The sequence below is a fragment of the Esox lucius genome, chromosome 13 (assembly GCF_011004845.1).
Source record: "Esox lucius isolate fEsoLuc1 chromosome 13, fEsoLuc1.pri, whole genome shotgun sequence".
In the NCBI taxonomy this organism is placed as follows: Eukaryota; Metazoa; Chordata; class Actinopteri; order Esociformes; family Esocidae; genus Esox; species Esox lucius.
In genome coordinates, this window is record NC_047581.1 from 12214358 (window position 1) to 12228639 (window position 14282).

Sequence of the window (14282 nt, forward strand, 5' to 3'; positions counted from 1 at the left end):
CAAAGCTGGAACCCTTCGACAACACTCCTGTCCCTGACTTAGAACGATCACTGGTCTGGGAGCTTTTAAAAGACCTGGTCTGAAAACAATGACTTTTTGAATTCAAATTGTTGTCCACTGTAAGAATTGGGAATCTACGTCCTCTATTCCAGTTCAAAAACAAATACCCTGTATTACATAGAGTAGAATTCTGCTGCTCTTTCTCTCTTTACTGGTCTTACTCAAAGCCTACTCAAGGAAAATACACTGACATTACTAGCTGCAAAGCTAGACTGTACATCAGGAGTTATATATTCTAACTTACTTTACGAGGAAAGTAAATTAAGAGCCAATTCTTATTTCCAGTAACAGCCTGGCCACGGTACCCTTCCCTTCCTGTAGGGGATGGGTACCGGGACTAAAGAAAAAGAAATTGACAACAGAGAGGGTAGGGAAACTCCAGTCCTGGGGGGCTGCACAACCAGAGTGCGGCTAACTACCGCGTTATACATCAACCATGACCGTTATGATCTGTCCATTTTAACCACTACACCGTAAATGCTCAATGACCTGTTTTAAGGCAACACTCAAAACAGTAATCAAATTCATACTTTTACAACAACACTTAGCCTCCACTTTGATCCATTTAACAGGACGTTCTAATGCACCATCAGCCTCAGCTGACGCTTTGATACTTTTCACACCAGATGTGTTCAAGGTCGAGGGTACCAGGGGCCTTAGGGCCAGAGGCCCCTAGGGGCCCAGCACAGAGAGATGCACCAGACAGTTTTACAGGATGAAACTGGTGGAAGTGGTATTTACATGCATGCAATAGTGAATCTCAAACACAACTCAATGCTATATAAGGTTCCTCAAAAAGGAAGAAATCGGTCTTAACGCACAGAGCGAAAGACAAGGGTAGACAGAGAAACAACGAAAGGGACAGAGAAAGACACACACACACACACACACCCCCGAGAAATAACAAAGAGAAACATGAAGAGAGACAAAGAGAGAAATTGAATAGACACGGATCGAAGTGAAAGAGTAACTAGATCCGGTTCCTTCCTAGTCCGGCCCTGGTCTCTGGTGAACATCAGTACGACTACTGAACTCTCTACCTCCCGCTTTTCACCCGCAGACAAAGTAAACACTTCACATAGGTCTGGTCACTTCCCCAATCCATCAGTCATAGCATCCGCTGTAAGGCCTCTACTCAAGACCTCTTCCTTACACACAAGTGCTCCCCAAGTCAGCACAAAGACTAACAGTCCAGACTAGAAGGCCCTTAAGAAACTGGGCTGGATTCCACATCTTCAAAACTCGAAGCATTAACTAGGAGGTGGGCACTGTCTTTCTGCGTCTTCTCCCACCCCGCCCTGCACCAGATAAAAGTAGCGGTCTACCCTTACTATAATGCACTGCATCCTTAAGCCGAGATAACTTGTGACATGATGTGCATACGGAAAGGCTGTCTGCGCCCACGACAGTGTTCCAATGGGTCATTAAAAGCCGGGCCTTTTACCTGGCGCTATATTTACCCAGTAGCCCGTGTCTCGTGGGAGCGGGAAGGCATCCGCTGCTGTCACGCTACACGGGCAACGGGCTCCGTCACGTTCCACTCATCGTTATGCGAGCAGACGGACGGAAACACTGCCAGGTCTCCAGAGCGGGGGGCCATGTGATCCTACCTCACCGCTTCCCTCCACGGAGCTGCCAGGGCAGGGCCAGGCTGAAGAGCCGAGGCCTGAGGAAACGCGCTGGCAAATTAGCACTACGCTCCAGCCACCTCTTTCAGCGCCCAATGCTACGTGGCATTGCTCTCATTCATTCGCAATCATTTAGCGTCAGCGTTCGGTTAGCATTGTTCAAAGAGTAGCTTGAGGACTGAATGGTAGGTGTTGGTATCGGCGTTAGCCATGTAGCCACATAGTGGCCCTGTCCCAATAGGCCAGCCCGCTCACACGCTAATTGAACTCTCATTAACATCATTAATATTCACAGATTATTCTCCCGCCTACTAACAACTAAACGTGCACGCGCACGCACGCACACGAACTAACAAATATATCCAGGGAGAGACTCACCGCATGGCTCTCAGTGCAATCTTGTACGCCAGTTCAGCGTCGTGAGGTAGGAGGGAGGTGAAGAGATAGCGGGCGAAGGTGTGCATGGGTACGCTCTCTCTGTAGACAAGCTCTCCCAGACCACTGTATGGGCCACCTGGACACAGAACAGGAGGACAACGTTGTTAACCTCCATACAGATAGAACCAACGGACAAAACAGAGGGAAAGAGAAGTAACGGACAGACAGCCGACGGGACACGTGTCGCAGGCAGGAAGAGAGGGATGAAGCATTTTGCAACAATTATAGAAGACAGAAATATCAGCAGCACAAAATAAGAAATATATTTTATTATACATGTATTCCGGTCTGTGGCCGTAATGGAGAATGTGTGACTACAGTATACTTATAAGTGTGTCTTATTGCGTGGCTAGACAGTGGTTTCAGAGTTTCCTGCTCTCGCTCCAGAGGAGAAAAGGCCACGCAGAACAAAACGGTCACCATGAGGTCATAATGTGCAGACAGAGGCCTCCCTCCCCTCATTTCCACCGGTTTATTTTAGACTGAACAGCACCCCCCGACCACAGACCACATCACACATGGGCCCCACTATAGACACTCTTAGGCCTTAGAGCCTGGGACTGAATTTACCAACACAGCCCAGAGGTGGGTGGTCGATCTGGGCAGAGGCTAGCTTGGGGTTAGGGTGGGACTGGAGGTTTGAGGGCTGACTACCATCTCTCCCACTCCCACAAGAAAACCCCAGCAGTCCCATTCTGTCCCAGTTGATGATGTCAGCACTGCATGTTTAGTGTGTGTGTGTGTGTGTCTGCTGACATGTTCCTGGTGTTACAGTGGGAGAGTTATTTACGTCTTGCTTAGGGCGTTTCTAGTTATATTTACCTCACAAACTGAAAGATAATAAATATTCAGGCCGAGGGGTGAAATTTGTTAATTCCTGCTTCTGCTTCGGTGTGGAGACTGTGGTAGGACAACAGGCACGAGAAGGAAAGTCTCAAAGCCATCTGTTTTCACAGATGAGCCACAGAAACGCACACATTCTCAACAATGCTACAAAAGACTATTGAACATGGTATCTAACAGGCAAAGTGAACAGCAGCGACGTGTGTGTCCTCACTCTCTAACAAGAAGACGGCCTGCTTGCGGAAGATCTTGACCAGCGTGTCGTCCAGCTCCACTTCCTGCAGCTTGGCCAGTAGCTGCTCTTCGTTGCGACACACCTTCTCCTGGGCGTACAGCCCATCAGGCATGACCCTTTGCTGCCCTAAGCCTATCAGAGCGGTCTCCACGGCCAGCGCCACGTACGATTCGCCCTCGCCTAGCAACCGCTGAACTGGCAACCTCTGCAGCTCTGCACGACTCACCACACTGGAACAGTCTGAGCGAGAGAGACAGGGAAGGAGAGACACTTGAGAGTTAGTGCCTAGTAGTCTGTTTACAGTTTGTCCATTCTCTGAGGTTTTGGAACGTCCCTCTCCCACACCACTGAGGGTCAGCACCCTATTCCCAAGACACTGCAGTACATAACACCACAGCCCCGGTCAGAGGGATTTGGGACCAGCCCAAGATCTCCAGCTAGTTCTTTTCCATATCACCGGGCCAGCTTAGGGTGTGCCTGGACTATTTTGGACTAGCAGTGGAGAGGAAAGAGAGGGAGCGAAATGAGGAATGTGAGCATTTGGTGAAGGGTGAGAGAGGGCATGGAGAGGGACCATCTGCAGGGTGTCCGTTCCCTCTGCCCGGAGTGGCTGAAGACACGCTTTGGTGGAGAATTTCACCAACCAGTGAAACACAGTTTTACCAAGACTGATGTCCTTTCTGTTCTGAATCGTTCAGTGGGGTCTTTGTCTAACATGTAATTAACATACAATAACATATAATTAACGCTATATTCAGAAATTCCGATTTGTCCACCTAATACACCGGATGATGACTGCGTTCCGGATTACATTTAAAACAACTTATTGAAAAGATAAAAATAAGCTGGATGGTTTTGACCATTCTACTGTTTGGAAAATCTTCATTGGAGCAGATTATGACAAAGACATTATATTTTGACCATTAGTTTACGCAGATGATCATCTACAGAGTTGATATTGTACCCATTATTTCAAAATCTGTGCTTTTGATTAGACGCTCTATCAACGAGGAGCGGAGAAAGAAGAGATGAATATGTACCTGAGAGGTCAAGGCATGTGTTGGCCCCCTCCTCCGTCCCCCGACCAGTCTCTGTGAGAGTGCTGAACAGGGTGCCGATGGGGTCCAGGGGGTGGCCCACCCAGCCCTCCATGTTAGTGATAGATGTGCCTTTATGGAGCAGCTCTGACACGGACAAGACAGGAGAAATGTCAACTAAGGACACAGTAGCACAGCATTAACCCTATTGACAGTACTGCTTCGGGACTTAGCGTAGCTCTACAAGCGACACACAGTAACGTAGTAGTAACCCTGTCGAGTACAGCTTCAGTATCTAGCATGGCTCTAGTACTGGCCAATGGGGTCGAACAGGGCAGTCTAACCTTTCTTATGTCGGCGGAAGTGTTCTAGTTGTCTCTGCTGCTGACGACGCAGCGTGTTTACAACGGCAATGGCCAATCGCAGCGCTTCACGGGGGTAACCATGGGAACGCAGGGCATCCACCCGAGCACAAGCCGTTGGGACGTGTTCTGAGAGGGAAAGAGAGAGAAGAGAGAAGTCAATATGCCCACACACAAACGCGTGCACGCACGCACACAGACACACAGACAGACAGACACACAGACACACACACACACACAAAGACACACACACACACAAAGACAGACACACACAAAGACAGACACACACACACACAGACAGACACACACACAGACAGACACACACACAGACAGACAGACACACACACAGACACACAGACAGACACACAGACAGACACACAGACAGACACACACAGACAGACACACACAGACAGACACACACAGACAGACACACACAGACAGACACACAGACACACAGATACAGACACACACACAGACACACAGATACAGACACACACAGACACACACACAGACACACACACAGACAGACACACACACAGACACACAGAGAGTCTTTTCTTGCAAACATACCGTGCCACATGGGCCATCCACGAGCGTCAAATAGGGAGCCGTCCTGATTATCGTGGTAACAGTAGTTGGCATAGAGGTCGCTGGCAATGATGTGCTGCAGGTGGCGATCCTGCCAGTGGAGGTCACAGGCCTCGATTGCCCTCGTGAACACTGTCCTATGGGGACGCGACTCTGATGGGAGAGAGGGAGTCTGGCGTTAGACAGGGAGGAGGAGGAGGGAGGGAGATGGGGAGAGAGGGAGGGAGAGAGAGGTAGAGATTAAAGTGTTAGACAGAGCCGAGGAGGAATGGAGGGAGGAGGGAGGGAGATGGAGGGATGGAGGGAGTGGGAGAAAACGGCACTGGAGAGAGGAGGGTTCAAACATTAGCCGCAGGCTAACAACAGAGGGAGATGGAGAGCACATCACAGACAGACAGAAAGATGGTGGTGCGTCTCTCACCTTGGTTGCCATGGGCACCCTGAGGCAGGGAGTGGGTGAGGTTGGGCAGATCGTTGCCATGGTTACCATCCTCCCAGGGACACACGTCCACGCTGTTCCACCTCCTCAGCTGTCTGAGCCACGAACATTTCTGCTCCGCCTTACAGTGGGGGTTCAACACGATGCACATCCACAGAGCCCCTGTACACACACATGCACACGCACGCGCACACACACACGCACACGCACACGCACACGCGCAAACATAGTAGAAACAGTGAAAATTCATGAAAAGTCAAAAATACTGTTGTTACATCTGCTTAATGGAGTAAGATATTCACTTGTTTAGAAATGTAAAAAGTTAAAAAAAATATTGAAGATACTTGAAAGTAGGTATATGACATATTGCATAACAAGAGAGAAAAGGTTTATACATTTTTGGTGGGACATAGTCAACTGAATGTCAAACATTAATATTATCTTATTTGAAATAATAAGAGTTGCCAGTTTTTAAACCCCATATTGCCCTTTTATATGTTTTGTGTACATTGTATATGATTTGTGTACGTATATTGATTGAATAATGTTTGATAATAACAAAGAATTTGCATATACATATGGGAATTATTTTAAAAAAGACTGGAGTTGTCAATCTTGCCCAAGAGACACTGCGTGACGTCATTTTGTTCCATTAAATATCTGTGTGCATTCACACTGCAGACTGCGCTTTGGCAGTGACTGGCTGGGAAGCCCTAGGGGCATGCAAATTGCCGGTCTGGATCACAGTGTAGGGGAGGCATGGTCAGCAGGGATTTCCTGGTCTCATAGCGCCTTAACAACTCGCCTTAACAACTGCCTCAGGCAGCTCGGGGGCCTTCAAAGTTAATTGTGGTCATCAGGTGACTGTGTCCTGACACGAGCTGTGGAAAACAGCAGAATTGTTTCGCCCGGATGCATGGGAGGAAGGCATGGTTCGATATTAAACTTTTCCGAATCCATTGGGATTTTTAGGGTTTTTTTGCATTTACATAGGTTTGTAAAGAAAATTAGACATGACAAAACTGGAGTGAAAAAAAAGACAAAAGCAGGTAAAAAAAAAACTAAATACAAGAACATGATTTGGGGTGGCAGCCTTAAAAAAACAAGGCATTTAAAAAAATCTCTGGGCTTTCGTATGCTTTTATCATTTTAGTGAAGTATGGAATAGGAAAACTCTGATAGTGGTCTGTTATGGGTTGCCCCTCCAGTGATCTGGTGAGAGGTTGTCAGTCTGCAAATTGATTTGTTAGACTGATTGTATTTTTTTCCCCCAATTTCACAACGTCCAATTTGCAATTATGGCTTTGCCTTGTGGCAACAGCTCAACAGCTGATGCGAGACAGTCACATTGTCCTCTGCTGCGATTTTGCCATGTCATTCCACTAAGCACTAGTTGCTCAAGCAAGAAGATTGTAGTGGCACACACATGCTGGAGGAGAACACATCCCTGGCCAACAACTAGCCGACCTACCACAAGGAGTCTCTAGAGTGCAACGAGTCAAAGCAGGCCTGTCTGACGTCCAAAGAACTGCAGGGATTTAGCAAATGTCAGGCAGATATTCTCCTGTCTGCTCTCAGGGGATGTGATTCTGAGGGTTTCAAGTGCTTGCTGGTAGCTGTGACACGACCTGCCCAGAATGATTCTGCAGGATGTCTATGGACACGCTCCAGCAGTCAGGGTTTCAGTGAGGCTAAGGTTCCAGGCAGGGACAGTCTTATGTGGCAAATGTAGATGCCCGTTAAATCCACTGTGGAAACAGCAAAGCACCAAATGTACTTCAGGAAGAACCGCTTCCTGATTGCACTTGTGGCTATAGGTGTCCAGTCCTGCTGACAAGCGGAACGTTTGACCCCCATTATTTCTTTTCCAGAAAGATGTCACAACCGACAGTCTTTCCTATACTGTTTGTCAGGGGACTCTCAGGGAATACTGTTGCATACAAGCTTCAATTGCCATTTACAAGCCAAAGTAACAGACACACAGTAGGACCAAGCATGCCATAATTAAAGTAGTAAAATATACAGTATCCATCAAAGGTTTGGACATACCTACTCAATCAAGGGTTTTTCTTAATTTTTACTTATTTCCACATTGAAGAATACTTGTGAAGACATCAAAACTACAAAATAACACTTATGGAATCATGTAGCAACCAAAATATTTCATATTGTAGATTCTTCAAAGTAGTCACCCTTACCTAGATGACAGCTTTGCACACTCTTTGCATTCTATCAACCAGCTTCATGAGATATTCATTTGGAATGTATTTCAATTAACAGGTGTGCCTTAAAGAGTCATTATGTGGAACTGCTTTCCTTCTTAATGCATTTGAGCCAATCGACTGTGTTGTAACCAGTTAAGGTTGAAAGACAGAATACTATCATTTTGCCTTTAATGTAGTCCATATTATGAAGAGCAAGAAGAGCTAAATAAGAAAAGAGGAAATGACAGTCCATCATCACTTTAAGACATGAAGACATGAAAATGCCAAGAACTTTGAAAGTTTCTTCAAGGGAAGTCCTGCACTGAGGACCGCCACAGGAATGGAAGCCAGTTCCCTCTGCTGCAGAGGATATGTTCATTAGAGTTACCAGCCTCAGAAATAGGCAATTACCTGCATCTCAGACTGGTGTGATAGTGTGGGGTGCCTTTCTGGTGACACTGACTATGATTTATTTAGAATTCAAGACCACCATCTTATTTGGTTTTCGCCGAGTGGGACTATCATTTATTTTTCAACAGGACAATGACCCAAACCCTTAACTGTTGTGTGGCTGGGAGCTTCGTGGGTCACTTCATGTAAGCCAAGCAGACAGTTTTATTTTGTGACCAGTGAGTTTCTCTAGATTATTATCTAAATGAAACATTTTTAGCAACTGTTTTACCCATTATTTCTCTCCCGATTCCCCCAAAGGTCAAGGAGTAAAAATAACATTGGATGACTATTTCTATTTTGAAAGCAAACATTGAAGGGGTAACTAGCTGGCAAAAATAGTATACACTTCCAAGCTAAGGACACACACACACACACACACACACACACAGTCTCGTACTATCAAGGCCATGTTTGACTAAAGGCATAAATCAGAATTATATTATGAAAGTTGGATGTTTTTAACCAAACAGCAAAACATTGTTTTGTTTTTCTTTTCATGTGCCTGCTGTGTAAAAATAGATTTAAAAAAATGCATCCAACTTTTCAAAGACGAGTAGGGTTTAATAAAGCGATGCCTATTTTTTCACCCAAAAACAGTTTGAAAGGAGTTGCATATTTGTTGTAGTATACGAAAGCATTTCTTGTGTTCTAGAGTTAAATGAATAGATTTATCTCTGACATGCAATGAAAACTATTCTTTTTGACTCTCCTGAATCTTTGAAAAGTGGAAACTGTTTTTCCTTCCCACACCGTCACAGACACACACTGCATACATGTCTGATGTAAACAAACTAAAGACTGAAACAGAAAGATCTCCAAGGACATCACCACAGATCCAAGAATATGTAGGACGCTAGGGTCATGTAGACAAATCAAAAACATGTCAGATAATATACACCTACATACTCGCGGTCCTCCAGAAAAACTATGATTGGGCAACGATTACGAAAGAGAAACGGTCCTTTGGAAGAGAGGAACCAGGACATTGAGAGGGTAGATGGCCAAAGAATTTAGTTGGAGTGGTTGACCGATAGAATTTGGGGAGAAATAAGGGAAGGAAGGCCTGTTGTTTGAAGGAAGAAAGGAGAAGAGGCCCTGAGGAGGAGTAAAGACAAAAGAAACCAGCTGATCCGAGAGAGGCAGCTTTTGCTTTTGCCACACATCAAGCAGTCAGAAAAGGACTCTGGGAGATAATTTGATGTCTGTGCTTCAAAGCATTGTTACACTTCTAAAAATATAAATTAAAGAAAAATGTCCACTTGCTGTGTGTGTGACTGATTCACAAAGTCATCCCAAAAAACAGAGAAGTAGTCCAGAAGCCAAAACAGACAGCTAAACCAAAACAAAACACCAACAATAAAGGCTGGAGATAAAACAGCTGTCGTTGTCGTGGTAACAGAGCAGTTTCTGAGTTCTGACTGTCTGTCAGGCGATAAGGAGTAACAAGCCAGTAATCCACTCAAAGACGATTATAGTCTCTGTGCCTACCCACAGGGTTTCACGAACCTGGGGGGAACCAAAAAAAAAATTGACCTTGTGTTGATCTTTCCCGGTCCCCACAAGGAAAAAGAATATTGTCACTTAGGGTTAAGGTTTAGGATAATAATCCTTCAGGGGTCAAAGTTAGGCATAATTGGTTAGGTTTAGGGTAAGGTTCTTGGGTTTAAGTTTGAAGAAAGATAGGATGTTGAATAGGGATAATCGTTTGTGTCTCCAGAAGGACATTCCTAGTCAGTGAGCAGGTGAGTGAGTTACTGTTGTGTATGTGTCCCATAACCTAGTAAATAATGCATTTGTGGAAACAAATAAAAACAAGAGGTTGACATTCAGGGACTTTCCTCCCTTTATTCACACATGAACAGGAGAGCAGAATAGCACAACATATGTTTCATAATCACGAGACCGTAATGTGTGTCCGTGTGTGTGTGTGTCATCTGTAAGGAAAGGCCACGGCGGACAGGCAAGTGCTTCCCATTAAAATTATCACTGCCCTTTTCAATGACGATAATAACAAATAATCGGGAACGGATTTACGCTGTGGACATTGTTCTCACCAATACCCAGCACGTCAATCCTAAGCCAATAGATGAATGAAAGGTATAGCACAGATTGAGTGTCTGGGACATAGCGGCACAGTGTCAGAGGGAATACAGCAATCAATCAATGTACAGTATATAAAGTAGCCTACTGTGTGTGTGTGTGTGTGTGTGTGTGTGCTCACCTAGTTCGTCCCAGAGCTGTCTGTATTTGTCTGTCATAGTGGTACCCTGCTGTCGCCACAGTGCCAGTCGAGGATCGGCCATGAACTGTTCTGTGATCAGTGTTAACATCCGCGCTCCATTGGAGTCTCGCATACGCAGCATCTCTCTCACCTATAGAACAGGGAGGATGGCATCAGCGTGTGTGTGTGTGTGTGTGTGTGTGTGTGTGTGTGTGTGTGTGTATCAACAGCTTAATGTAGGGAGACATTAAAATCAAGGCAGCGGGTTCTGATGGTCATCCAGTCATTACACAGTGGTCAACACATTAGGGCTAGGCTTAATATTCCACATAATAGTTGGGCTTAATAATCCACATTAGGGCTAGGCTTAATATTCCACATAAAAGTAAGGCTTAATATTCCACATAATAGTTAGACTTAACATTCCACATTAGGGCTAGGCTTAATCTTAAGGCTATGTCTAAATTGCACCCTTATTTCCTACGCAGTGAACTATTTTAGAGTCTAGATGGGGCCTGGTCACAATCTATAGTGGGCATTTTGGAGTTTTAACATCAGCGCCAGGCTAAATATTTAACATTAGCGCCAGGCTAATTAATTACCATTAGCGCCAGGGTAAATATTTAACAATAGCCCCTATGCGTAATATATGCTAGTAGAGCGTATCATAATGTTGAGTTTGGCCCAGCAGACAGATTACAACTTATGTGGCATAGAGACAGCCTAAGTGTACATCAACGGCTAAAAGCAACATCAAACCTCAACCACAATGGCACTGTTTAATGTATGTGCCAACTGTCATGCTAATGGGCCTTTAGACAAACAGAGTATTAGTGGCTTTGAACTGAACAGAAACCACTTGCCTGTGGAAATACAGGGAGAAATGCAGCTGTTTTGATGTTAATGACTCTGTAAACGTGATATAAACCAATGTTTCAACCTCTTCTACTAAAGCAATAAGGCATGAGGTGTGGTATATAGCCAATTTATCACATCTAAAAGCTTTTCGTAGGCATGACGCATCTAGGAGTTCCTGGACACATCACTTAGGCATGGTATATTGGCAATATCTACAAACCCCTGAGATGCGTGATGCTATTATGAACCGGTTATCGACCAAATTTGAACAATAAAAAGTGATGTGGTCTGTCATATATCACAGCTATCAGCCAGTCGTAATTTAGGATATTAAGCACAGAGTTTATAATAGTAATTTAGTAATGTTAGGTTAAGTTTAAAACAGAGACAACACAGAGTATGGTTTGTGTTACCTTGCTGAACAGCAGGTTGAGTTGTTTCCCAGAGCCATGGTAGCCCCCCTGAGACAGGAAGAGTTTGACCTGCTCCTGAACCTGCTCCTCGTCCAGGTGCCAACAGTTCTCATCATCCACACTGGCCCCTGCCGTGGGGTCTGGGGCCCCTACACACAGAGACATATTAGTACACACAAAGAAGACAAAGAGAAATATTAATAATATTAACAACTCATATTAATACAGCTGGATAAAATTTATAGAGATAGAGGAGCAATTCATAGATTTGTAAAGATCAACAATATATAGAAATAAGTATTTAAAAACAATGAATTGACGTTGATTGACAAATACAGAGATATATAAACAATGAATAGGGCAAGACTGATGAACAATTAATTTAGACAGGCCTAGATAAACAAATCATATTGATAAACATTATGATAGCAAGATAGATCAGCTCGCCAAAACAGCTCAGAAACGCTGGAGCAGCCCAGACACTTTGATTTGGCTTATCCATTGTTCCACCACCCCTTTGTCCGGCACTAAGCATGTAGAAGCTACAGGGAACAAACCCCTCGTTTAGTTTCCATTGCAGCCCAAAGACCTGATCTCCTGATTGCACACCAGTCTGAGACCTTTGTCGCTTCCTCTCCTGGCTAAACTTCTCGACACACCGTTTAAAGTCACTGTCAGAGCTGAAGACGCACCACCACCACTCCACAGGTTCTGAGCCTGGAGTAGTATATGTGAAGGAATACAAGGACAGTCGAGGATCCCTTTGTGCTGCTGTATCCAGGAAGGACCATAGATCTAGTCACACGCCCTTCCTAACAGGATCAGCCAGGACCGGTCCTCAACAACCAGTGATGCCTCCTTGAGAAGATCAGAAATCAGATACCAAGGACATCACATGCTCCAAGCCCTCCGTGCTTCTACCAGAATACAGTATGGGCTGCGCTATGCTGTGTGTAGACGACTCTCTGTGACACTGTCAAAGGGGCACAATTAACTGTCAACGTTCTGTAGAAGTTACTTTTCTATTTTCTTGAATTGCATGTGTTATTTCTCTCGCATTCCAATTCAGCGATGTCCAATTCCCATTCACGGCCTTGCCTCATCGCCGCAACTCCAAAGTAGGTGCGGGACGTTCGAAGATCAAGCCAAAATTCCTCGAAGCATGTCTCACCATGCCGGTCCAATTCTTATCAACCCAGAAGCCTTTAGCTTCCACACGTGGGCTGAGGTACAGCATTCCTTAACTAAACATTAACAGTTGAGTTTCAGGCGCCCAAACTTAACAAAAGGCATGGTTAGGTACACAAGGAATGGTTAGGTACACAAGGAATGGTTAGGTACACAAGGAATGGTTAGGTACACAAGGAATGGTTAGGTACACAAGGCCGTACCTCCGGTGCCACTTGGGCTTGAATCCGCTCCACCACTACTCCAAAAACATTATTTTCTATCTATTCCCACTTTCATTTCTAAGAAAGCATATAAATGTTGAACTTTTTAATAGCTCTTGTGGATCACCGTTGGACGGGTCAAAGATTTGTAAATTTTAGTAAAAATTATTTTTTTTCACTGGAAGCAACCGGTAGATTATTATAATCAAATTCCACTGTCAAATGCATGTAAAATTGTTTAATTAATACCATAAACACTACCAAGTGTTATTCTTTGTATAATGTATGACATTGTTGGACCACCTGCAATCCCCCCAAGGACCATTAGTTGTTTGCAAACCACAGGTTGAAAACCACTATAAAGGCACCCCCCCCAAAACCTTCCAGACCCATCTTGTGACCCCTCTTGCTCTACCTCTCTCTTTACTTCTTTCCCTCCTTCACTAAGGCCATCCTCCTCTCTCCAAGGGTAATGAAGGCCTGGTCTCTATTGTTGATGAGAGGTGGACAGAGAATCTCTCTATGGGAAATAAAGGCCCGGTCTATAGTGTTAATTAGAAGGGGACAGAGCGTTGCTCCATGGGAAATAAAGGCCTGGTCTGTAGTGTTGATTAGAAGTGGAAAGAGCGCTTCATTTACAAGCAGCATCAGGGTAATGAGCTACATTGATTTGCCTAGACCTTACCTTTAGCACAGAATCAATACACGCACTTGCATACACAGTCACAAACACACAGAAATACTCACCGTGAACCTGGTTGATCTCAGAGTTGGTTGACAGTATCTCATCTGCAAGTTTCTGTGCGGTAGGCAGCACCTCAGTGTGGTGCACTGATATCAGGTACTGGACAAACTTCTGCAGCTGATCTCGGCTCATCTGAAACAGCGTCTCTGAGATGGGCAGGTGCAGTTTGACCTGCTCGGGCTTCCGTACGCGGTACAGGGCCAGCGCCACCACGTGGGCACAGTAGAAGATGTCCTTGTTGCCGCAGCTACAGGTAACTGCAGTGATCTTACAGCGGTCAAAGCTGACACTCACGCTGCAGACCATCTCCGGCTGAGAGGAAGTAGCTGGATCTGTTACCGTCCCACTTAAATGGAAGCCTGGGAAG

The 14282-nt window shown here is 45.0% G+C and overlaps 1 protein-coding gene across 2 annotated transcripts in view; it reads right to left on the minus strand.

The window, feature by feature from the left end:
* Nucleotides 1–14282, minus strand: part of LOC105014114 (zinc finger SWIM domain-containing protein 6) — a 46819-nt gene that overhangs the window by 6096 nt on the left and 26441 nt on the right. For both annotated transcript variants that reach the window (XM_010876148.3, XM_020052804.3), the window contains exons 2-10: nt 13918–14274; nt 11780–11928; nt 10509–10659; nt 5613–5792; nt 5174–5344; nt 4586–4732; nt 4245–4388; nt 3184–3444; nt 2067–2202 (exon numbers count right to left, since the gene is read on the minus strand). In XM_010876148.3, coding sequence (XP_010874450.1) covers nt 2067–2202; nt 3184–3444; nt 4245–4388; nt 4586–4732; nt 5174–5344; nt 5613–5792; nt 10509–10659; nt 11780–11928; nt 13918–14274 — 1696 coding nt within the window. The remainder of the gene's footprint in view (nt 1–2066; nt 2203–3183; nt 3445–4244; nt 4389–4585; nt 4733–5173; nt 5345–5612; nt 5793–10508; nt 10660–11779; nt 11929–13917; nt 14275–14282) is intronic.